At 42.3% G+C, this 26,288-nt stretch overlaps 1 protein-coding gene across 1 annotated transcript; it reads right to left on the reverse strand.

The window, feature by feature from the left end:
• Positions 1-1,360: 1,360 nt before the first annotated feature.
• On the reverse strand, positions 1,361-24,765 carry LOC142161006 (glutathione S-transferase omega-1-like). Its single transcript, XM_075216196.1, has 7 exons — positions 24,699-24,765; positions 24,547-24,611; positions 10,144-10,252; positions 4,788-5,010; positions 3,511-3,612; positions 2,061-2,167; positions 1,361-1,627 (listed from the first exon to the last, which is right to left on the reverse strand). Exons 2-7 carry the CDS (start codon positions 24,575-24,577, stop codon positions 1,471-1,473), a joined length of 729 nt encoding a protein of 242 aa, XP_075072297.1. The 5' UTR covers positions 24,578-24,611; positions 24,699-24,765; the 3' UTR covers positions 1,361-1,470.
• Positions 24,766-26,288: the final 1,523 nt, after the last annotated feature.

Below are 26,288 nucleotides of genomic sequence, written 5' to 3' on the forward strand. Positions count from 1 at the left end.
AAAAACGCAGATGCTTCTTGGAATTCCTTGCCCTCCTGTGCATAACTGGACAACCAAAAAAATGGTATTTACTTCAGAATTATGCAGACACCATTGTTTAGCTTCTATGGAGACTCGAACCACTATCACTAACTTTTCCTTTAGCATACCGGGAGTTTCTTCTCAGTACCAAGAATTTGAAGATGTGTTTGACAAGAGCTGAAGCCTTACCACCACATGGACCCTATGATTGCTTGATTGATCTTATGCCAGACACATCAATTGCATTGAGGCGTATCAATACCTTGTCAGAACCAAAACTTGTTTTATGCCTTTCACATAGTTTAAGAAAGCGTAGTACATATCATTACCATTTGGGGCTTCTGCTCTGCTTGAATGGTACTACTTGATGGGTTGGAACTGGCTGAAGGCTTCATTTGTTTTTAGTATTTCCATTTCACAGAACACCTACCATAGTAGTCCATAAAACATCCGACTTCCCTGAGCATGAAAGGTGGTGATGGACCAACTGGATGGAGGAATGTCACTTTCACTTCATTGATGCTGTCATCTTTCTCCAGAACAAAGGCTTGTCAAAGACAGCAGCTACATAACCTCTGATATCAGCAAGTGGGAGCTGATACTACATTATCTTGAGGAACTGAAAAATGACCCTATTGCTCTTTTCCAAGTGTCACAAGTTGTTCTTTGCAGCTGGCACAAACTTTTGCAACCTTTAGTATTTCAAAAAATAATTTACACATCTATTCTGAAAAAGTTCTCAACCCCTTCTTATTAGAAGTATGATTAGCCTGTTTAAACGGGTTGAAACAATAAGCTACCTGTCACTTTCCTCCATCTTTATTCTTCTATAGTTCTCTAAACAAATTTAAACACCACCCACTGCAAACACTGCTCCAAACCAATTTAAACACCACAGTAGGCTCGGACTGGGCTGCTGGGGGAGTCAGGGAAATATTTCCCATGAGAATTTGCTGAGGGGTGATAGGAGCACGTGCTGAACTCTGATTGGAGCCCATCACATGCTCCCCCTGACACGTGGAGATCAGCAGCAGCTTCATGGGCTGTGCCTTCCCTTCTCTGCCTGGCCGGATGACTGAGGCTTCTTCTTCTTTCCATCCCAGCACCCCTTCTCCAAATTGCTGTTCCTCCCTGCTCCCAGCACGCATTCTCCCAGTCTGATACTCCACTGTATTAAATGCTCCACTTTTTCAAATATGACACAAATGGTCCAGGGTCAGGTTAGTTTTGGGTGGGCTTTTCTTCACAAAGTAAAGCCCACCCAAACCTAACCTGTCCCTGTAAAAGGCGGGCAGTAACAACCAGAAAATAAGGGATTTAATATTTATTACATCACGAGCTTCAGATATTAAGTGCTTTGGGTGGAAGAAAATAAAGAAAATGTTACTGAATCATAATCTTTTTTTTTTTTTTTTAAAGGCACAACGTCTACAGGTCACACTTGTGATCTTAATCAAGGCCGTAATCAACAGCTTCCAAGTTGTCCCGAAAGTAGAGTTTGACAAAGTTTAAGAGAACTTCTGGTTCAGTATAGGTCTTCTTCACGGCTGGGTCCTGCATCATGAGATTGTACCAGGCACTGATGTGTGGGGTCTTCTCCAAATATCTACAGAGAGGAAAGAAATACAAATAGTCAGTAAACATGTCCATGAAAGACTCTACTCCCCTCCTCCTTCTCATCCCCACAACATTGGAATCAAATAAGTGTCTGGTTTGTTGGGGTTATTTACAATCCATATAAGGTCCAATGACTGCTATCATATATTTTATTTACTGACCAATTATATAAAATAAGGTTATTAAAGTAGAGTAGGACATATGGAAGTCCCTTACAGTGTGGGTGTATTTTTAATGCGGTCCTTTATATGATTGATAGTGTTCACATCCCATCTTGCTCTAGTCTTGCTAGACAGAACTAGGCAATCATTACAATGTCCATACAAACGATGCCTCCGGATCATTACGCAGTGAAATTAAATTATACACCAGGCGTGGTAATTATAAATAGATATTATATACTGCCTATAGATTCCTCTTACTCTTTAACACCAAACATACTGAACCGCTCAATCCAGGGCCAGATCACGTAATCAACCATAGACACAGATTTTCCATTGAAGTACGGCGTCCCCTTTTTAGCCAACATCTGAAAAGAAATCAGATACAACAGTTAGACTTCGATATTGTAGAATAACTAACTGTAAAATGTTTGTGATAATTTAGAGACAACATCATCAGGATTACAAAAGTGTTTAACCAAAAACTTTCAGGATAGGAACACAGAGTAAATATATTAACAATAACTACGTTACAGCAGAGGAAAGCTGGAAGTTCTTAGTAGCTCATATTTTGTTTACCTGTGTCTCCAACCAAAGATAAATATTATGAATGTAAGAAGGTCTCACCAATATAAAGCAGTGGCGCACGCAGGGGGGGTTTCTGAGTCTCCAGAAACCCCCCCCCCCCCTGTGCTAACTCAGTGCCCACAATATCGGCACTGTCCAATGCAGCAGCCGCGGCGCTGTCAAAGAAGCGTCCGCAGCGGTGCTGTATTGTATACAGCACTGCCGCGGACGCTTCTTTGGCAGCGCCGCGGCTTGCTCTATAGGACCGCGCTGCCGAAATGGAGCTGCTACGCATGCGCCCCCCTGACAATCCTACGTGCGCCTCTGTAAAGGGGCATAAAGGACTTTCATAGTTAGTGTGACTCGATCTAATCTGAGTTATTAATGATGAGAGAAGAAAAAGTACTTCACCGACCAATTGTATATTGGTCGCCCCCTCTGGAAATAAACCTGACCTTCTGCATTGTTATGTCTCAATTATTTTTACAGTTACATACATGAATTATATTCATTAGCAAACCAGGTTTAAGCTAAAGCAATGGCTGAAATAACAGATAATACATAGTTGATGACATTTGTTTTCACCTCTGCTGGAGATCCTGGAGCAGAGGTGACGAGCGACAAGTAAGGGGTGTTGGGGCGTCACGTAGAGCGTCATGGATGGGCCAAAATGACACAATTTGCTGTTAATCGCTTCATGGAGGCCGCCATCCCTTCACTAGGAAGTGGGCAGGATTCCAGGCGACTGGGCAAGTATGAGCAGTGTCTGTCTGTACTATCAATTACAGCCAAAACAAGATTGGAGCAGCCATTTTGTTTCTGTAAAATGCAAAAGCTATGTAGAAAGCGGCCAGCAGACTCTACAGTTTCATTGAAGTTCTGATATTCTCATGGGTCCCATTTATTTAAAAAAAGTCATATGATTGCACACAGTCATTACTATTGTTATGCAACTAACAACAATACAGTTTGTTCAGCATTAAATTACATTCATTAATCACGCATTGAAGGTGTACATTTGTGGACTGAAGCAATATTAATGACAATACAGCTCATCAATGCACTAGGAGCCAGGAATATCACAGAGGCATAAATTAAAGGAGTTAATTTGAAAATTATTTAAAAAAAATTATTGTCTCATTACCTCTTCAAGTTTTGTTAATTTCTCCAAAACTTGTGTCTTGAATTTAGTTGCATCTTCATTTTTGTTCTGTGCAAACATGATCTTTTGCAACATAGACGTCATCTGTACCAAAACAATATAGTACATTAGTATGTTGCATAAAGTCTGTAGGCTATGAATATCAGTGTTTTTGTTTCAGACTATATAAACAGACAGGGAATGATAAGGGATGATAAGGGATGATAAGGGATGATAAGGGATGATAAGGGGGGGGGGGGGGATACAACACAGACAAATACTTGCTGGGTAATATTAATAAGGGAAAGTGAGAATACTATAACTAACCCAGAAAGTCTCAGATTTAAGGCAATCAAAAATGTTAATTTGCCGTTCTATATTCTGGTATAGACTGGTCTATAATTTAGACAGTTTGAAGATATATATGTACATGTGTGTTAGATTATACACAATACCGCCTGCTATGGTTTTTAAACATCTGTCTCCTCAATCTCATTTCTTTATAACCATTTATACATTCAAACTCTTTTGTGGTTGAAATTGGTTTATTTTATTTTTTTTAAAACACATTTATAATGAAGTGGTAATATACAGCTTTCTGTTTTACCATATTTTTAATACCTTATATGTAAAATATATTAGAACATCAAGTTACTTTGCAATACCACTTGATAATGGATAGGGTTTTTCAAGATTATTATTATACACATACAAGCACCATTAACGGGCCATTGTTATTCGCTTTTCATTAGTGGGATGATTCATCCAAGCCCTCTGATTGGCTGGGAGGAATCACAGTGGTTATTTAAAAGTGCCATCCTGGATCCATAGATTCAGATTAGTCCACAGAACTATTGGTAGTTGTTATGGGCAAACAATAGCTTGAAGCTTATATATTTATGTATGATGTATGTAAAAATACTTTTGAAATAATTAAGATTCCACAAGCATGAAATGCTTATAGGAACTCTAAAAATTCCTGATTTTCCTGGACAACAGATTTACAGATAATAGATCCCATAGCCAGAAAAAACACACGTTTGGAACCCAAACAAAAGCTCAATGGGTTCTCCACATGTTGGCCTTTAATGTAGCTCAAGTGTGTGGAATTAATTTAAAAAAAAAAATGAAACAAAAAGTGGCAGATCACTTCTCAGTGCACCTTTGTGAATGATCCTCAAGCGTATCGGTTGCTTGCAATCTGAGGTAGGAACCATCGCAACCCCCCATCCTCCATCTACTCCCCCACCAAACAAAACAAAGTTCCCAGTTACACCTACCCCTGAGAAATGATCCAATATCATCTTCTGCTCTGCCTTCATATAAGGGTCAGCTGGAGTCAGTTTAATCCCAGGAAAGGCTTCATCCAGGTAGTCACAAATAATAGGAGATTCATAAATTATTTTACCATCAGACGTTTCAAGAGAAGGTACCAGACCCAGAGGGCTTTTCTCAAAAAACCAGTCTGGCTTGCTCTTTAAATTGATGTTCACAACTTCATGCCTAAACAGAAAAAAATATATTTTGTTTTGCTAAAGTAAAATTATATTTAATAGACATGTACAGTTCGGGAGGGGGGGGTTACATTTAGTTCAAAATTATATGCAATAGATGCACTGATAAAGATTATTCAAGAGATGGTTTCTGATGTGAGAAGGTCCCATATGCCTTGATAATGATTTTCAAATTCGAAACGCGTCGGCTGCTAGTATAGCTGGAGATTACGCGCGACAGTGATCTGTTCCTCCATCCTTGATATCTACAGAAAGGAAAGCCGGCCGTTCTGATACCATCGTGGGGAGTACATATCTATATGCTTATAGCCAATGTGAGATTAATCCACACGGATAAAAGGTGGACTCTTACCCCAGTCAATCTGGGGATCATTGTTATTTATATTATTGTTTATATCTTTTTAATAAGTGTGTAAACGATTATGCACTATTAGTGGCATTTCTTTTTTCCTGTACATGGAGTGAGCTGATCTTAAAGTGATATTGCACATTTTTGGCTTTAAGAAGATGACACATCTTTGGTATACAAAGCGATGTTACAATCAATATTCTGTGAGTGCAGTCACAATAGGGGTGTTGAGTTGCTCACATGGTGCTATTGGTTACTATTATTAATCACCTAAGAGAAGAAGATTAGTTTGGGAGAATATCTATGAAATATTATTATATACAGTATTACACTGTTGTTTATTTGTATCTAAATCCTGTGGGAAGAAGATTTAAGAAAAGTTGATGTTACGAACATTTTGTTGAACTTTTTAATCAATTATAAATTGGACTATACAAACTTTGGGACTGTTGTACATTTTAGAGATTGTAGCTTTGCATTTTTGCTGTTTTTGTAGTTTCAATACTTTTCATAGAGAGTTTGATTTTAGTTCACAGTTATTACACTTATTTTAGTATATATTCTTTTTCAGTATAAGATTGTTGATCAGCAGCGCCATCTGTTTTTGATTTCTATGAGCATTGTTTGATTTTCGGCTTTACAGATCAGAAGCCAGAAAACAGAGGGCAGCTCCTGATTGTCAGCGCTAATACACTTTTATTTATTTTTTTACATTTGACATAAATGTAGTTATTTTTTTTGCCGAAGTAAAATGATATTTAATAGACATGTCCACTTTACATTTTCTTCTGAATTATATGCAATAGATTCACAAATGAACATGCAACACCAACATTTTTATTTTTTGTGCACATTTTCTTTTACTGCAATAAAGCATACTTGCCAACTTATGGCAAGTATGGTCCGGGAGCCTGCCGGGGAAGGTGGGCGTGCAGGGGGCGGGGCTCCAAAAATAGCGTCATTTTGGCCCAGCCCTGTGATGTAATGACGCCAAATGCGTCATTTGACAGCGGCGATTCCCGGTGAATCGCTGCAATTTTGGACCTAAATCTGCCCGCTTCACTAGGAAGTGGGCAGATCCGGGAGATTGCCACACTCTCCCGGGAGTCAGTGAGACTCACGCTAAATGCGGGAGTCTCCCGGACATTCCGGGAGAGTTGGCAAGTATGCAATAAAGTGTTGCATGCTAGTAATTTATATTTCAGTGTCATTACCAACTTCATAAAAACCATGTTGCAATCAGAGGTGAAACCCAAATGAGGCACCAGTTTAAAATGTCCTCCAAAGTGATGTAGGATATGCAGTCCCCCCACCCCCATGTTACATGACTAATTATGAAAGTGATCTATGGTGTAATATATAGTTGTCAGAGAAGGAAAAAACACACCTGGGTATGAAGAACACATCTAACAAGCTCAGAATGATTGGCCAGCTATGGATGGAGAATATATGTAACAGCACAGTATAGATCAGAGGAGATGTGGGCTGATTTTTATGCATCGGCTGTTGTGTATCAGGGCTTCATTAGAAATCCACCTTCTAGGTTAGCCATGAACTGTACTAGGCTCTATGGTTCTTGGTGGGAAGCGTTAATTTAATATATTTCCCAGTACATAAATGGAATTATTCTAAACTCCTAGCTAATTTTATAGTGAAAGATCAGGCAGAGCACAGGAAAGAAATTCAATTTTGAGAAATGAGCAACAAGCTTATGTGGCTGCAGTTCAGATAGGACTCCTGATTTTATATACACCGATCAGCCACAACATTAAAAGCACTGACAAGTGAAGTGAATAACATTGATTATCTTGTTACAATGGTACCTGTCAAGTGGTGGGATATATTAGGCACCAAGTGAACAGTCAGTTCTTGAAGTTGAGACGTGGAAACAGGAAAAATGCGCAAGTGTAGGGATCTGAGCGACTTTGACAAGGGCCAAATTGTGATGGCGACTGGGTCAGAGCATCTCCAAGAGGGCAGGGGTAGTGGGGTGTTCCTGGTATGTAGTGGTTAGTATCTACCAAAAGTGGTCCAAGGAAGGACAACCAGTGAACCAGCGACAGGAGCAAGGGCACCCAAAGCTCAGTAATGCGCATGGGGAGTGAAGGCTGGCCCATCTGGTCCAATCACACACACAAGATCTACTGTAGCACAAATTCCTGAAAAAATTAATGATGGCTATATGAAAGGTGTCAGAATACACAGTGCATCGCAGCTTGCTGTGTATGGGGCTGTGTAGCTGCAGGCCAATAAAAGTGCCCATGCTGATCCCAGTCCACCACCGAATGTGCCTAAAATTGGTACGTGAGTGCTAGAACAGGACCATGGAGCACTGGAAGAAGGTGGCCTGGTCTGATGAATCACGTTTTCTTTTACATCATGTGGACAGCCAGGTGCGTATGCGTCATTTACCTGGGAAGAGATGGCACCAGGATGCACTATGGGAAGATGGAAAGCCGGTGGAGTTAGTGTGATGCTCACGGCAATGTTCTGCTGTGAAACCTTGGGTCCTGGCATTGTGGATGTTACTTTGACACGTACCACCTACCTAAACATTGTTGCAGACCAAGTACGTCCCTTCAGGCAATGGTATTCCCTGATGGCAGTGGCCTCTTTCAGCAGGATAATGTGCCCTGCCACACTGCAAAAATTGTTCAGGAATAGCTTGAGGAACATGACCAAGGTGTTTTACTTGGCCTCCAAATACCCCAGATCTCAATTTGTTCAAGCATCTGTGGGATGAGCTGGAAAAACCAAACCATGGAGGCCTCACCTCGCAACTCACAGGACCTACAGGATCTGCTGCTAACGTCATGGTGCCAGATACCGCAAGACACCTTCAGAGGTCTTGTGGAGTCCATGTCTCGATGGGTCAGAGCTGTTTTGACGGCATGAGGGGGACCTACACAATATTGGGCAGGTGTTTTTAATGTTGTGGCTGATCAGTGTATAAAGTAGAGAACTATGTAATATTTATTTGGAAAAAAATACTGTTCTTCTAGTTCTATCACTATTAGTGGACTAAATCTTCACATTGAAGAGCAGTGTTGTTCCACATGTATAGCAGCCCTTACATCGGATTTTGAGAGCTTGCTATAGTACCCCTATAAAGCTCTACAGAAGTACTACCATGGATGGCCTGTAGTAGGTTCTAACAGTAGAGAGCCAGATCTCAGATACAGGTAACAAGAGTTCAGTGGAGGGTGGGGCCACCTGCTGTACATTGGACACAGGACTGATAAGGATTCATATAGTAGAGGTAAAGGTCCTCTGAGTGTTTGTTTAGTATGAATATAAGGATTAATAGGAGGAGAGTCAATTTGTTGCAAGGTATCTCCAGAACATCCACACAGACACCTTGCGACGATGTTCTGGCTGGAATCTCTGCTCATTTTTCCTGGCACTGTAAAATAGGCAGAGATTCCTACCGTAATCACCGGCAATGTGCGTAGATTGATGTCCGTGGTCCACATCGCTGACAACTGAATCTCCCCCATACAGTCACTGCTCATCTAATACTTACTATAGCTAACTCCAACCTAAGCATTAAGTCGTCATGGGACAACTCATGATATATTACTACAAGTTATAAATAAAGACAAAAGAATGTTCAACCACAGAGCGAAATAAACAAACGGTTATTGCTAAAGTTTTATATTTTACCAAGTAAAAAACTTCGACATTGTGCCTTTAAAGGTGATCCCAACCTTCAAATCCCGCAAATGTGGGGATCTGTTTCTTGATACCCCTCCCCCTTTATTCTTCGTTGATGTATGTAGCCACCCCCGCCCCTGTATCAACAGCAGAGTCTTCAAGGGACTTAAGGACAAGTGCATCAGGGAGAAATGTAAAATTGTCAGAGAGGGATGTATCGAAGTCATATAATTGGATGAACGAAAGTATATTGGTTAATATTGTTTTATCGTGCGATTGCACTCAGTATGCCACGCTTCACGTGGCATGGCGCGATCACGTGGTAAAATATGCACGCACACACTCGCACTACAACATTTATTTATTTATATATTTCATATGTATATTTATTCCATTCCACAGTGATTTGTGAGCAGATAGTATTTAGTTTATTATCAGTTTATATATTATGATTATATGTACACTTTAGTGTTATTTAATGTTCAGGTTACAGTCATGTCTGGTATCATTTTAATCCCCTATTCATCAGCAGTTGTCCGAAGAGATCGCACATTGCATACTCTAGTTAGCGATGTTAGGGAATAATTGTTTAAAGAAATACTGACTATAAAATGCTAATAGACTAGTTGTAACTGGATTCTTGGCAGGAACGTCATAGCACAACCCCTGGAGAGATGACCCCCACCTTTGGATATTTTGGTTTGAACTGGCCTATGACCTGCAGCACTCTGGACCTTCCTGATACCTGGACCAATAGAAGCAAGCCACACCATCTGCATTGTTCTCACTTTAACACTGAGTGTATATAATAACAGCTCTCACTGGCACTGGCCTCAGTCTACTCTGACCACAGTATTCTGGAGTGAAGTACTGTGCGCTGGTACCAGTGGGAGCGCAGCTAGCGCAAGCGAGCGCAGCGGTATGTATTTATCTTTTGGTATTGGCTGTACTGTATTATAATCATGTATTGAATTGTTAAATTTTACATCTGCTAAAAATAAATTACTTTGTGCTTTGGAAACACAACACAATCGCTTATGCAATGCTTATTTGAAAACGATAGAATTACTTTAATAGATGTCACTTTATACCAATAAATCATGTATTTTAGAGGCTTACTTGATTCCCTTGGCAAGAAGGACGAGCCTTGTACTCTGGGCATAGGGGCAAAATCTCATGCTGTAAAGTCGAATGATGCCCTCAGGTACTGGCCCCGGTGCATCACTGCCTGAAATAGAGTTTTCATTCAGTATGTATATTACAGAAATATGGCATTAAGCAACCTGCATTAAAAAGACTGACTAGTAACTTAGCTAACATTATAATCCCTATTAAGAAATATAGTTTTCCTTAAGAGATATAAAAGATGTAAAAGTATTTAGTATTTCTATTTCAGGCCCATTCACATGGATGAAGAGTTGTATGCAATATGTCTACCATAGTAGCTGTTGCCATTAACATTAATATTAATATTGTGATAGTTGTACTTCTTAGGTGACTCACAAGTGTGAACAAGTTGTCTGCTGGTGACAAAAGCATTGTAGCAAGAATATTTTACATTGCCTCGTTATTTTAATGATCACAGATATAATTATTTAGCTGTCAAAAAGACCACCATCCTTTTGATCTAATGACATTATCTAAATCAACTTTTATAGACTAAATATATATAAATTTGGCTCAAGCTTTATTTGTAATTTAATTTGTATCTATAAGGGGGTAATTCAATGAGCCACTAAGGGGTATAGTTACTAAACTGCGGGTTTGAAAAAGTGGAGATGTTGCCTATAGCAACCAATCAGATTCTAGTTATCTTTTATTTAGCACATTCTACAAAATGACAGCTAGAATCTGATTGGTTGCTATAGGCAATATCCAACAGGCCTAAGTGTCTCTGGAACGTCCATGAGACACTTCGTTGAGGAGATTTGACAGAAATCTATGCTCATTTTTCCTCGCACCTTTTTGAAAAAAGAGCGGAGATTTCTAATGTAATTGCTGGCAATGTGCCCGGCGCAATGTCTGCGCGCCAGATCACTGGCATTTAAATTCCCCCCATAGTGTACTATAATAAGTAGTAAAATTATATTCTATTGTAGAGTTTCAGGCCAGTTTTAAAATAATAAACACACAAACTGATACATATACAGCATGCTGTATTGTAATTAGTTCATTGTTGCTGTACGAGCATGCATCGTTGCAATACGCCATGTTTATTTGATATAGGCATTCCTGTTACATAAACCAAAATATATACACGACTTGAAAATAAAATTAAATGTATTAATTAGATATTCAAATAGAAACATACGTCATTAGTTTATACATAACTAGTTAAAATTATGGAAAAAATTAGAGTAAGATCATCTTGGGCCCTTTGTTGGTAACAGTTAGATACTGCGTATCATTTATCCCACAAAAGTGGAATCAACTATCGGCTGAAAAGAAAAAAAAAAAAAAAAAAGAACTTAACAAAATTCCTATTACTCAAATATTACTTTACATATCACATTGTTTATGTAAATCTTCTCAGTCTTTTACTTATTTCCCATTCCATGCCACCAATAATTTTGACTTTCAGATCGCTGTACTTTGCATATTACCACGTGAGCTTAACCGTGACAAGTTATTTGTATTGTTTTAAAACACCATTTTAAAACACTTTCGGCACACAAAACAGTCATTTGCAAAAATTTCACAAAATTTGGGCGTTTGGTGTATTTATAAAGGTGAGGAGCAGCATTGGCTCTATATATATGTATTATATATATATATATATATATATATATATATATATATATATATATGTTTAAGTTATAATGTTGTATTTAATTATACAAAACGTGAGTTAACAGAAGTGGAGTGTTAGACAATAAGCACAACTCTGTACGTTCATATATCTGTGTATGCGTCATGTACAGCCTGTTATTACTAGAGATGCTCACTGACCCCCGTGTTTTGGTTTTGGTTTTGGATCTGGATTACCGTCGTGCTTTGGTTTTGATTTTGCCAAACCGCCATTGCATGTTTTGGTTTTGGTTTTATTTGGTTTTGTTTTGCTATTTTGTTTAAAAATCAATGTTTTTGGGCATAAAATAACCGAATTTAGTGCTCCACCTGTTTCTTGGATAAGTAAGGTAATTGAAAAGCTAATAAATTAGGAAGAGAACAGTTTAATCCCTGGTAGGCCGTCCTTAATTCTGCACACAAACCTGATTGTCTTCCTCTTCATCTTAGCCTATTGGCAATGCAGCCATTGTCTTTGGGTGTATATTACACCCTACACTTATAGTTAAATATATAAAGAAATGGACAAAGGCAGTTTGGTTTCTGTCTCTCTAGGCCCCCCTCCACTTGTAGAAAATACAAAAAAATTCAGCCGTTATAGACTGTACAATATAAATTGAAATGGACAAAGGCAGTTTGGTTTCAGTCTCTATAGACCCCTCCCCCCCCCCCTGCCATCCACTTGTAGTTGAATAGAAAAAAAAAAAAGCAGCCTGGGTGGTTTGGACGCCATTCTGTGTGGACGGAGGTTTTGCCAGCTGTCCCCTCTTGGCTACAAATTTCACATTTTCCCGTGAGCTATCTGCCCTAATTAGGACCCTGCCACACGACTTACATCAGAACAACACTCTGTTGGTCCCATTGAAGTGATTCCGGGCGCACTGCTCCAGTTTCTGACCCTCCATCGGCTGCCTGCCTCGCGCCGCTAAGACTCCCTTTCTGCCTCCCTCGAGACCCACAGCTGTAAACACCCCATCGCTACCTGTGGGAGGGTCCGCTCTGGCTCCCCCGCCGCTCCAGCAGCCCCCGATCCACAGACAGAGAACAAAGAATCCCTTTGCCTGGTATTTGTAACTTCTACACGAGAGCTTTGTGCCCTGAGTTAATCTTATCTATATACTACTATTCTGAGTTGAAAACCAGAGCTGAAAATCTGCCTGCACCCAAGAGTTTGTGACACTGCTGACATCTGCTGGTCAATTATAATATTGCGGCTGCAGAGCTTTCTGTAAAATACCTGACATCACAAGGTGTTGACATTCCTGTTAACGCATGGCTGAGAATATCTTTGTAATGTGTATGAAGCATGGGCATCTCCCTGCCACTATGGAAGTTTTGAATTAACATGCAGGATACCCACCCAGTGTGACACTCTAAGTAATCAATCGTCTAGCGGAGTATACTTTCCAAACCTTGCTGGCTTTACAGAATAGACAGTCTGTCATGGCTCCTAAAAAGATTAAGCCTACTGTCTTGGCTCCTCCACTTAAATTCCAACCAAAGCCAAAGTCGGCGTCAAGTTCTCCTTCTACCTCAAGAGATCCCCCCCCCCCCCCCCCCAGTGGCTCGAGCTACGGAGTTAGAGATCCCCCCTCTACCTCCTGTTTCTGATTTGGGAACCAATGCCGCATTGGATGCTCCACTAACAGCGCGTGTTCTACAATCTACCTTACACCAGATGCTAACTGCTCTCCAGGCTGACCTGACGTCTGAAATGAAAGCGGCCATTGGAGGCTTGAAATCTGAAATCACTGAAATCGGGGATCGTACAGACCACCTTGAAACAAAGATGGGAGAAGTGTGTGCATTTAACAATGACCTTGCCTCCTCACATCAATCCCTGCAGAGTGAGGTTGCTTTCTTGAGAGGTAAAATGGCGGATCAGGAGGATCGGTCCCGCAGAAACATTAAGATCAGGGGCATCCCAAAATCTGTTTCTAATGCAGATCTGCAAGATTATGCCGTTTCTTTGTTCAAGAAGCTAATCTCAGTGAGCGATGATAGAGACTTTCTCATTGACCGCATTCACCGTCTTCCACGCCCTCGATCTGTGTCGGGGAATCTACCGAGAGACACTCTTCTTCGGGTCCATTTTTTCCATATCAAGGAGGCTATACTCCGAGCGGCTCGAGATGTGTCTAATGTGGCTATCCTGGGGGATCTGCAGCTCTTCCAGGACTTGTCACTCATTACCATCAACCAAAGAAGAGCCCTTCATCCAATAACGGCAGCCCTGCGAGCAAATGACATCCCTTACCGTTGGGGCTTCCCAGTTAAGCTACTGGTATGCCATGAGGAGTCCTCATATGTCATCTCATCCCTTGAAGCTGGCACTAAACTCTTGGAGGACTGGCATATCTCTCCTACACCCGGAACCGCGTCTTGCAAGACCCCGCTTCAATCAGAGTGGACTCGTGTTTCTAAAGACTGAGGTGTAATACTAGGGATAAAACCGTAAGGCCTTACAACTTCTACCTCTGGCTTGATAAGTATAATTATTAATAATTCCTTTTTGATTTCCCTTTCTTTTTGGATATCGAATATTTAGTATATTGCGTTTATACGCTTATGGTTTGCCTTAAAAACCCTTGTTAACTTTTGAGATGTATCAATCAGGTTTAGCTGAGGAAGACCTGGACCCATGCGAGGATTGGGATGTCGCAGTGGGTGGGCCTGGTGCCCCTGCTGGGAACACTCCCCTCTTTGCATTGTCTGTATTGTATTATTGTAGGATATATTCCCTGTTATAGTACACCAGAGGTTTAGTCTGATGTTATATGGTTACTGTACTATTGCTGTTTGGATTTTTTTTCTCTGTTTTTTTTTCTTGTTGCTTACTCTTTCCTGAGTGTTACACGAGTGGGACCGTATCCTTGTTCCACCACCTCCCCACATGGTACCTAGTTTGCCACATGCTTCCCTCTGTGGCAAATGCTCTGACCCCATTCAACGGGTTAGTTTAGTTTTTCTCTTCTTTTTTCTTTTTGTACCCTTCCACCCTGGTCCCCCTTTTCCCCGGATCACTCGCACTATACACTACAAGAATGGAACTGGCTCACTAGTGACATCTTTTCCTTTCCAGGTTCCATAACTTATGGTTTGATTTTACTCCTTGAACGTTAAAGGACTCAATTCCCCAAATAAACGCCGACTGGCGCTTACTACATTTCATAAACGTAGAGCAGATGTTATAGCCCTGTAAGAAACTCATTTTTCATCCCGTGCCCCCCCCCCAACTTAGAGACCCGAGATATCCCCTGGGATACTTTGCTAACGGCCCATTCAAAAGGAATGGGGTGGCCGTGTTGTTCAGTGCTCGTGTATGCTTTAATCTACAGGCAAAAGTAGAAGATAAATCTGGCCGATTTATAATTCTGGTTGGACTTCTAGAGGATAAACAGGTGACCCTAGTCTCCCTATATGCTCCCAACTCCCGTCAAATTCCTTTCCTTAAGTCACTATGTGAGGAGATACAGAAAGTACATAAAGGCCACCTGGTCCTGATGGGAGATTTCAATTTGACCTTAGATCCCAAAATAGACAAATCTAGGCCATTAAAATTGGCGGGTCCTGATCCAACCCTGGGTCCTTTAACAGCCTTTCGTAAATTATTAGCGGAATATGATCTTTATGATGTTTGCCGGGTTCAATTTCCAAATGTGCGGGACTACACTTACCACTCTAGCGTACACAACACATACTCTAGAATAGACATGGTTCTGACGGACAAATGGACACTACAACATACTAATGCAGTTAATATTCTTCCTATCACATGGTCAGACCATGCCCCAATTGAGTGGACCTGGAATTTAAATCTCACTAAAATCCCCCCGAGACCGTGGCGGATGCCGGCCTATTTACTTACTTCCTTTGAGGCCAAGCTCGGCTTATCAGAAGCACTGACACAATATATCCAGGTGAATAACCCAGAGGATACCTCCCTATCCACTCACTGGTGTGCTTTGAAAGCAGTTTTACGTGGTTCAGCTATTCAGATTGGTGCACGATTGAAAAAGCAATACCTTTTTCGTCAACGTACGCTTGAACCCACTCTAGTCACCCTAGAATCACAAAACCAGACCCGTCCTTCTAAAACCCACCAAAAATAAATAAACAATGTTAGGAAACAGCTTAATACACTTTTTATAACCCGCATGAAATCAGCTTTTGTTAAACTACGTCAGAAATTTTATTCCATGGGCAATAGAGCCAGTCGGCTTTTGGCCCGCAAACTTAGAGGTAAGCAAGCTAGAAATCGAATAAAAACTCTGAATGACTCTAGGGGTAATAAGATCCACAATCCTGCTGATATAGCAAATCAATTCGCTAAATACTATGCTAGCTTATACAACCTCCAGGATGACAAAGACACGGTACAGCCATCAGAACTGTCTATATCTACCTTTCTCCAACACCTTAATCTCCCCTCGTTAGATCGCGATAGCCTGAAGCAGATTAATCTCCCTTGGTCTCAACGTGAGATCGAGGAGGTCATTAAGCGGCTCCCTAGAGACAAGGCCCCTGGTCCGGGTGGCTTCGTAAATGCCTTTTATACCACATTTCGGTCGGAGTTGGCCCCGCTCCTTACCAATCTTTATAATAACGTTTTGATGGGGGGTAGCTTCCCAGCTGAGATGTTAGAAGCGCAAATAATAACGATCCCCAAACCTGGTAAGGATCACTCCGACTGTAAAAACTATAGACCTATAGCACTACTTAATACCGATCTAAAAATTTATGCTAGGTTGATAGCCGACCGTCTGAATCCCTTCTTACCACAGTTGATCCACCCGGACAAGGTGGGCTTCATATTGGGTCGCCAGGCGACAGATAACACACGGCGCATTTTAGATGTGATAGACCTTTTTTCTGAGACCAGAGAGGAGATCGTTATGCTTTCTCTGGACGCAGAGAAAGCATTTGATAGGCTCCATTGGCTCTATATGAAAGAGGTTTTACTTAAATTTGGTATTCAGGGCAACATTTTACATGCTATATTAGCTTTATATCAGGGCCCTTCTGCAAGAATATTCAGTAACGGTTTTCTATCCGCCCCTTTCTCCATTACTAATGGAACAAGGCAGGGGTGTCCCCTCTCCCCTCTGATGTTTGTCATGGCTATAGAGCCTTTAGCGCATACAATTAGACAGGCTCCCCATTTTCCAGGCATTACTTTTCATTCCTATACACACAAACTATGTTTATTTGCGGACGACGTATTTCTATTTGTTACCAGCCCGGAGTCCTCACTGCTAGCCTTGAAACGCATCCTAGATGACTATAGCTCGGCCTCGCTATATAAATTAAATATCACTAAATCTGAAGCCTTACCTATTAATATACCGCAATCATCACTATCGTTTTTGCAAAATAAATTTCCATTTGTCTGGGTAAAGGATTCTCTACCGTATCTGGGTATACATGTTCCCCCTACCTTGTCCGCCATATTTGAAACTAATTTCACTCCAATCTTTTTGCAGCTTTCTTCCCTAACTAAGAATTGGCTTAACTTTGAGGTCTCCTGGCTGGGTCGTATAGCTGTTTTTAAAATGATGTTACTACCTAAACTGATGTATATTTTTCGCACTATTCCTTATACTGTACCTAAAAGATTGATGGCCCGATTTCATACACTAATGATGTCATATGTGTGGCGGCAGGAACGCCCCCTTCTCTCCCATAAACGTATGGCCCTATCTAAACAACGTGGGGGTCTGATGCTCCCTAACTTAACTCACTACCAAGAGGCCTGCATATTGAGCCAACTGCGGGATTGGGTACTCCCTCCTACCTCTAAGCCATGGGTGGATTTGGAGAGAGCCTTGTGCCGTAGCTACCCGTTGTTGGATCTTCTCTGGACACCTAGGCTGGCTCGCCCATCTGTTATATACAGGTTACGGTCCATCTCGGATGCCATGCAGGTATGGGATAGAATTATTGGGTTGCATGCTAACTTTGTACTCCCATCTCGTAATCTCTCTCTCCAGGCAGTGGGTCAACTCATCTCAGATCTAAACCTTACGGTTTGGAAAGCCAGAGGGATTTCCTCAGTATCAGATTTGTTTGCTCAAGACCTTTTTCTTTCCTTTCCTCAGCTCCAAGATCGCTACAACTTGCCATCCTCAGAAACATATAGATACTTGCAGATCCGACATTGGGTCAGAACGGTCTCTAGGACCCCCTACTCTCTTATTTCGCTCCCATCGTCTGTCATAAACAGACTGACAAAGGGTAGTGGTAGAGGTGGAATAACGTTTTGGTATCACTACATGTACTCTCTAATTCCCCCTGCTAAAACTCCTGCATAAACCCAGTGGGAATCGGATGTGAACCTAATGCTCACTGAGCAACAATGGGAAAGAATTTATGTAATATTCCTACCGTATGTCCAAATGCATTAACCATACAGAGATGCAGGTCAAACTTCTCAACCGGCTGTACCTTACCCCGGAGCGGTTACACAGGTTCTGGCCAAGTCAATCAAACAAAATTTTGCTGGCGCCAATGTACCCAAATAGCCGATATTTTCCATGTTTTCTGGGCTTGCCCAGTGATTCAGCCGCTGTGGGGCGAGGTATTTGCTCTGATCTCAACTGACTTAAAGACTCCGGTTGCCCTAGACCCAGCCCTGGCTCTTCTCCATGTCTACCCGACTTCCATTCCGAAGCACGACCGTTACCTTTTGGGCCACATATTGATAGCTGCTAGAGCAGTAATAGCACAAAACTGGAAGTCTCAGGGCCCCCCAACCACTACCTGAATCATCTCTAAGATACAATACAGTTTTGAGATGGAAACAATAGATACGCCCTATTCCTCATCTGCATCAGCTCCCATCATGAGATGGTTTAGGTGGCATGAATATATCACAGATGGCCCTGGGGCTCCTCAAGAGGTTCGCGACTTCCCAGCAGCCCACTCCCCAGCGGCCCTCATAGAATTCCCCCAGCCTGTCGAGCAGTTCCAACCCCCTGATACCCCTTCCATGGTAGAAGCATCTCGTGGAGGTCATAATGAAGGTTGATATGTTTTGCTGTATCATTTTTTTTTTTTTTTTACTTTTAACACTGAATGTTAAATGTACATTGTTTATATAGTGTGCCTTATGTTATTCGAGTGATCCTTTCCCCCTGTGCGGGGACTCCCCTATGTGCTCCCCTTTATTTGTATTCTTCTCTTTCCCCCTTTTTCTGTACCCCATATTTTTTTAAAAATTGTTCAATAAAAATATTGATGGGAAAAAAGCAGCCTGCATAGACTGAACAATATAAAAAATAAATGGACCAAGGTAGTTTGTTGGCTGTCTATGACCCCCCCCCCCTCACCTTCCACTTGTAGTTGAATAGAAAAAAAGCAGCCTGGATAGACTGAACAATATACAAAATAAATGGACCAAAGTAGTTTGGTGGGTGGCTGTCTATGACCCCCCCCCCCCGCCCTCCACTTGTAGTTGAATAGAAAAAAAGCAGCCTGCATAGACTGAACAATATACAAAATAAATGGACCAAGGTAGTTTCTTGGCTGTCTATGACCCCCCCCCCCCTCCACTTGTAGTGGAATAGATAAAAAGCAGCCTGCATAGACTGAACAATATACAAAATAAATGGACCAAGGTAGTTTGGTGGCTGGCTATGCCCCCCACCCCCCCCCCCCCGCCCTCCACTTGTAGTTGAATAGAAAAAAAGCAGCCTGCATAGATTGTAGAATATACAAAGAAATGGAGAAAGGCAGTTTGGTATCTGTCTGCATCAGACCCCCTATCCACTAGGAGTAAAATAGAAAACTATTCAGCCGTTATAGACTCTAGAACAGGGGTCGACAACCCCCGGCACGCTGGAGCAGCTTTCAGAAACACAAGAGCTTGCCGAAATTGAACTGCTGCACTTCCACCTGGCACCAAAACTTTTTCTGCTCATAGACGAGAGACACTGTAGCTGGCTCTCATTACAAAGTCTCTCATCTTGCCCAGGAGTGCCGAGAGGAGGGGGGGGGATACTAATTACTGCAGACAGTAAGCTTATTTCCCCCTCCCATTCACCAGCCGGGAGGGGGGTAATCGGAGGGGGCGGGGCTAATCAGGACTGCAAATCTTAGTGACTGACAGACTGAACTAATGGAAACAGGCAGCAAGGCAACAAATCAGACTGCTGCCAGGCTGCCTGTCATTTCAGAGCACAGCCGCGGAGCTATCATCCTCTGGAGATGAGGTGAGTACAAGGGACTGGTGGGTGGGGGTGGCTTTGAGTATATATATGGAATTGTGTGTGTATGTGTATGGCAGTATGTATGTGTATGGAATTATGTATGTGTGACATTTTGTATGTGTATATAGCATTATGTATGTGTATATATGTATGGCATTGTGCCCGTGTGTGATGTGTCTGGGGAGATGACGTGGTGTGTCTGTGGGGTGACGTGATGGGTGATGTGACAGTGGGTGGCATGATGCGTGATGTAGCAGAGGGGTGGCGTGATGTAGCAGAGGGGTGGCGTGATGTAGCTGAGAGGTGGCGTGATGTGCCTGGGGGATGGCTTGGTGTGTCTGGGGGGATGGCGTGAAGTGTGATGTGGCAGTGGGTGGCGTGATGTAGCTGAGGGGTGGCGTTATGTAGCTGACGGGTGGCGTTATGTAGCTGATGGGTGGCGTGATATAGCTGAGGGGTGGCGTGAAGGGTATTGTAACTGAGGGATGGTGTGATGTGTCTGGGGGGTGACGTGGTGGGTGATGTGACAGGGGTTGGCGTGATGTAGTTGAGGGGTGGCTTGATGTAGCTGAGGGGTGGCGTGGTGTGCCTGGGGGATGGCATGGTGTGTCTGGGGGGTGGCGTGATTGGTGATTTGGCAGGGGGTGGCGTGATGCATGATGTAGTTGAGGGGTGGTGGGATGTGGCTGGGGAGGGTGTGATTAATGTAATATTTTATTATAATGAATGTATTATATACTGCATGATCTGTGTTATGTACGGTGTTCACTTATTGCTTGCTTTTCCATATTTGCATTTTCCAACAGCTCCTAACATTCCAGGATCCATGCTAGAATCCAGTACCAGGTTGTGATAGCTGTAATCACAGGTAGGTGAGAGTAACACAATTTTGATACATAATGGGGGAGTTCAATTAGCCGCGAAGTGTCTCCGGGACGTCCGCGAGACACTTTGAGGCGGAGATTTGACAGAAATCTCCTCCCATATTTCCTTGCACCTCTATGGGGTGTGAGGGAAAATAAGTGGAAATGTCTACTGCAATCAAATTTCCACCAATATGTCATGTCTAGCGAAGTCCAGCCATGCCCATGTTGACCACGCCTCTTTGGATGCGCCGCCGCGGCATACAGCACCCTTGCTGCTCACCTGTGCGGGTGCCGGCCCAAAAAATTTGGTGTTGTACCGGGGCCCAAAATTTCTCTTGGCGGCCCTAATCCTGTCCTACAGCCGCAAAAACATGCCAGCATAACCCCCAGTGCAACGTGCCACGTAACGTTTTTCATCACATCAGTTCATGCAACGTAACACCCTGCGCTCATGAGATGGTGGGCACATAACATTTAGCAGTGATAAGTAGCAATGCCACATCTCACCCAGGGTTATAAAATCACCTTTCAGTCAACCTGTCATTTTATACAGAACAAGATGGAATGTAACCACTGTCTACAAGAGGTGAGTCGCATACACTGGCTAATGTGGCGTAATATGATTATGCCCTTATGTCAGGTATACTAATAATTGGGGGCACTTATGTGTGACAGAATATAAAATGGGGGCACTATTGTGTGGCTTACCATAAACATTTATTTGTTCCCATTACCATTAATATTATAATTTTAACATGATGAAATAAATATAAATATATATATATATATATTTATATATATATATATATATATATATATATATATATATATATATTATACACACACACACACACACATACTACTGGCACACCTGGGCTTGAAAAGATTTTTGCCGGCGCACTGATAGAAGAAGGTTGCCTACCCCTGCTCTAGAATATAAATAGAAATTGAGAAAGGGAATTTGGTATCTGTCTGCATCATAATCATCAACATCATCATTAGTGCCCTCGTCGCCTACACAAATCTCCTCCTCATCCTCTTCTAATTCCAAAGTGGCATCCTCAATTGGTGTATCACCGGCTACACTCGGGCTGTTAAGGCACACATCAGCAGTACTCCTGAAAGGACCCTTCTTTAAGGGTACACTCTCACTAACAGAATGCTCACGATTAGACATACCACTGGTGGATGGACTCTTCACAGGGATTGGTGTAATTTCTGATTCAGAGCATACATTATCCTCTAATGTCTTACTGTTTTCTTGCAGCTTGGCTTGGACGCGTAACAGTAGTTGTGTACCACTTTTAGACTCCAAATTACTTGGTCTTGCTTGGTCACGAGTGACCGTACTAGAAGAAGGCTCGGTAACATTTTTGGATCTGCCACTAATAGAGAAAGGCGAAGGCCTCATTCTCTCTTTGCCACTGCGTGTGTAGAATGGCATGTTGGCAATTTTTTTTTTATCGGCAGTTAACTTTTCCTCAGTTACACTTCTTTTTCGCTTCAACACGGTAATTTTTTTTGGGGTGTGTGTTTTTTTGCCTGATTTCAAAAGACTATGTATTTTGACATCGCCGTTCCCAGATGACGTACTGGGAACACTACCATCAGGACTGGTGACAGAACCTGGTTGCTCATTCTGCTCATATGTGGACTGCTTTGAATCCATTATGAGCCCAAAGCACTTGTAGTGTTACAAATTGTTTTAGATACTGCTGACAAATATGATTTTTGTCAGCCAGAAAAATTAATGCAAAAGAATGGGGGACACCCCAAAAGCACTTGGGGGCATATTCAATTGACGGCGGGATCGCCAAAAATCCCGCGCTCAAAGAATATTACCGTTATTACGGTAATCCTGCGCGGGGGAAACCGTTAATACGGTAATTTACTCGCTGGATTTCAGCTCGCAGAAATCCAGCGAGTAAATTACCGTATTAACGGTAATATTTTTTGAGCGCGGGATTTTCGCCGATCCAGCCGTCAATTGAATATGCCCCTTGGAGTGCTAAATATTATTTTTTTAGACTGCTGACAAACAGGACTTTTGACAGCCAGAAAAATTAAAGGGAAATAATGGGGAACACCCCAAAAGCACTTCGGAGTGCTAAATATATTTTTTTGACACTGCTGCCAAATAAGACTTTTGACAGCCAGAAAAATGAATGCAAAAGAATGGGGGACACCCCAAAAGCACTTGGGAGTGCTAAATATATTTTTTTGACACTGCTGCCAAATAGGACTTTTGACAGCCAGAAAAATTAATGCGAAAGAATGGGGGACACCCCAAAAGCACTTGGAGTGCCAGAAACTGAACAAAAACCCTCCTCTATCCTCATCTTACAGCTGTAACAACTGGTATTAAGATTAGAATGGTATTGAATTGAAACAATAATGTGTCCAATTACTGCTCTGTCCCTGTGCTGATATAGCCAGTGTGACCTAACCCTGCTTTCTCCCTCTGTCAAATGGCGATGGATTGCTGTGGAGGCTGGTATTTATGCTTTTCAAATCTCGCGAGAACCGAGCTCAGAAATATGAACACGTCACGATGACTTTTTGCCTCGATTTCGAATCCAAACAGGCGGGAGAGTACCGAGCGTGCTCCGCTCGGTACTTGGATAGGCTAAATTCGGATTAATTTGGATCTCGGGGAACCGAGCCTGCCCATCTCTAGTTATTACAGTAATAGTGCAGAGACAGTCCTGCATCTAATAGTTACACCAAGTGCGTCCTGCACCTCAAAGGGCTGATTGTACAAGGACAGCCTACAAACCACCCATATTACAGCAATATATATGTAACCTGAATCCCTCTGCACCTCATAAGGACAGGGACGCTGCATCTCCTGTCAGAGTCCTAGAATTTGTATCCCACATATACCATCTGCTCTTTTATCCATGTACTAGTACTTAGTGCTTTCCTTCTCATGTCCCTAACAGTAAACAGTGAATCTTGTCTGCACCGAGGTCACTGTGTCAGGAGGCTGGACAGCAATATACATGTAACCAGAAATCCCCTGCACCTCATAAGGATGGAGGCTTTATACATCATTTATTATTATTAATTTTTATTTATAGGGCGCCACTAGGTGTCCGTAGCGCCGTACAGGGACAAACGAAATTACAATACGAGGTGAGACAGCACAGTACAGTAAACAATAATCACAGTAACTCAGTGAGCTCAAAGCACAGCTAGAGGGGCGGAGGAGGGGAGAGGGGAAGGTCCGCCAACGACGGAGTCCAAGAGGGAAGGCACGGATGACAGGGAGACCCCCAAGGGGAGAGGAGGGAGCGAGAGGGGACGGGGAAAGAGGGTCCTCAAGGAGGAGGGCTAAGTAGCTGGATAGCAGAGTTAACAGTGGTGAAGACAGGAGGAGAGAATACCCTGCTCAAAGGAGCGTACAATCTACATCATGCTGCAGTCCCGGGATTTGTATCCCAAATATACCACCTGCTCTTTATAACAAGGTGACACTATCTAGATGAACCCATTGACTTGTTATGAAGTGAAAGCTCATTCCCTCAGCATCTCCTTCTCATGTCCCTATCAGGAAATCCTATTACACACAGTAAATGTTATCTGCACCGAGGTCAGTGTGTCAGGAGGCTGGACTGCTCTCTCCACATACACCAGCTCAGCACTACAACCATAACACTTACCCTTCCCCAAACTTCTCTGTGAGCCGCTCATATCTGGAGACTGTCACTGCTGCCAACTAGGAGACCTGCATTACAGGAGAAGCACAGAGATTAATGACCTAGGTTATGTACAGCAGTGCTCTGTATATATTCATATACCCAGCCTGACATACCAGAGGGGAAGCTGTGTGTTTGGTGAACTCTTCCCTACAACATATATACATATGTCAGACCCTCCCCTCCCCACTAATGAGCAACCAGAAACACGGAGATGCCTCAGCATGACAGGAACATTTCTAAAGTGTAATTGCATGACAAATATCACGAGTTTAAGATATGTAAATATACAGAATTATCGTACACATTAAAGTACAGTCTCTTGACAGATACTTTATAGACAGAGCTAAGATCAACCATGTGGTACAGCTGTCATCTGCCTCTGATTTCCAGGGCTAGCCCCAGGTGTTAAAGATTTTACTCTGAAAATATCCCTAATATATTATTATCCATTTAAAGTGCACAAAATAAGCAAAATGGGGTTGTGGCCAAGCGTCTGGACTGAATGGCCGCTTGTTAGAGATAAATAAGCAAAATAAGAAGCACTATACAGTGGGAAAATAGAGGGGTGGGGTATGGCATATCACCCTGACAAGTCTTACCCTGACATCTTGACTCCGAATGCCTCCTTCCCGACGAATATCGATGACATCGGTTCTGCAAAGCGACTTGAACCAATCCGGATGCGCCCAAATACAATGTACAAGGCTTTGTAAACTACATTGTACATGGGCACATACTTACATTACCCTCTTAATAGCAGCGATAATACCGTCGCCTTCGTCAGTGATGTCATGAAGTGGCGCCTGCTTCTTCCTTCATTGAGATTGGTTCAAGTCGCTTTGCAGAACAGTCGTCATTGCTACTCGTCGGGAAGGAGGCGTTCGGAGTCAAGATGTCAGGGTAAGTGTTTTCGGGGTACTCAGCATCGATTTGCTGACAACCACCGAAATAGAGGATATAACAAATATGTAGAGGACCAACAGGCAAAATACTGAACAAGAAGCATACACACTGACACTCTAGGCGACTACATAGGTTTGCCTAGTGGTAACACCAGCTCTGATAATAGATTTAATAGTGGGTATGAGGCCTTAGAAGATTAAAGACTTCAGATAACATACAGTTCAAAACATTTTCAAATAACATTTTTCCTCATCTAGCAACGTCTAGTGATTGTTCTGAATATATATTTAAGTTGAGAATAAGTCATATTTATTTAACATATATTTGAGAACAATGGTCAGGTTTTTTCCCTACAGCACAGTGACTCAGCACATTTACAGTATGTAAACATGACTCTTACACTGATAATGACTGGTGTCTTTCCCTAAACAAATCATTTCATATACAGCTGAGTCGTCGTGACTATTAACTGATATGAGCAGCCACAGATTGTATATGCATATTTATACATCCTTTACGCTTTATGTTAATATAAAAATGCACTTTAAGTCATACTTGCCAACTCTCCCGCAATATCCGGGAGACTCCCGCATTTTGTGAGAGTCTCCCGGACTCCCGGGCGAGTGTGGCAATCTCCCGAATTCTGCCCACTTCACTAGGAAGTGCCCCACTTCCTAGTGAAGTGGGCAGAATTAGATCCCAAACGCTGCGATTCCCGGTGAATCGCGCAATTTCGGCCGCCCCGTCCCCTCACGCCCCCTCCACTGGCTGGCTCCCGGAAGGGAGCTGAAGAAAGTAGG

The sequence above is a fragment of the Mixophyes fleayi genome, chromosome 6, assembly GCF_038048845.1.
Source record: "Mixophyes fleayi isolate aMixFle1 chromosome 6, aMixFle1.hap1, whole genome shotgun sequence".
NCBI lineage: Eukaryota > Metazoa > Chordata > Amphibia > Anura > Limnodynastidae > Mixophyes > Mixophyes fleayi.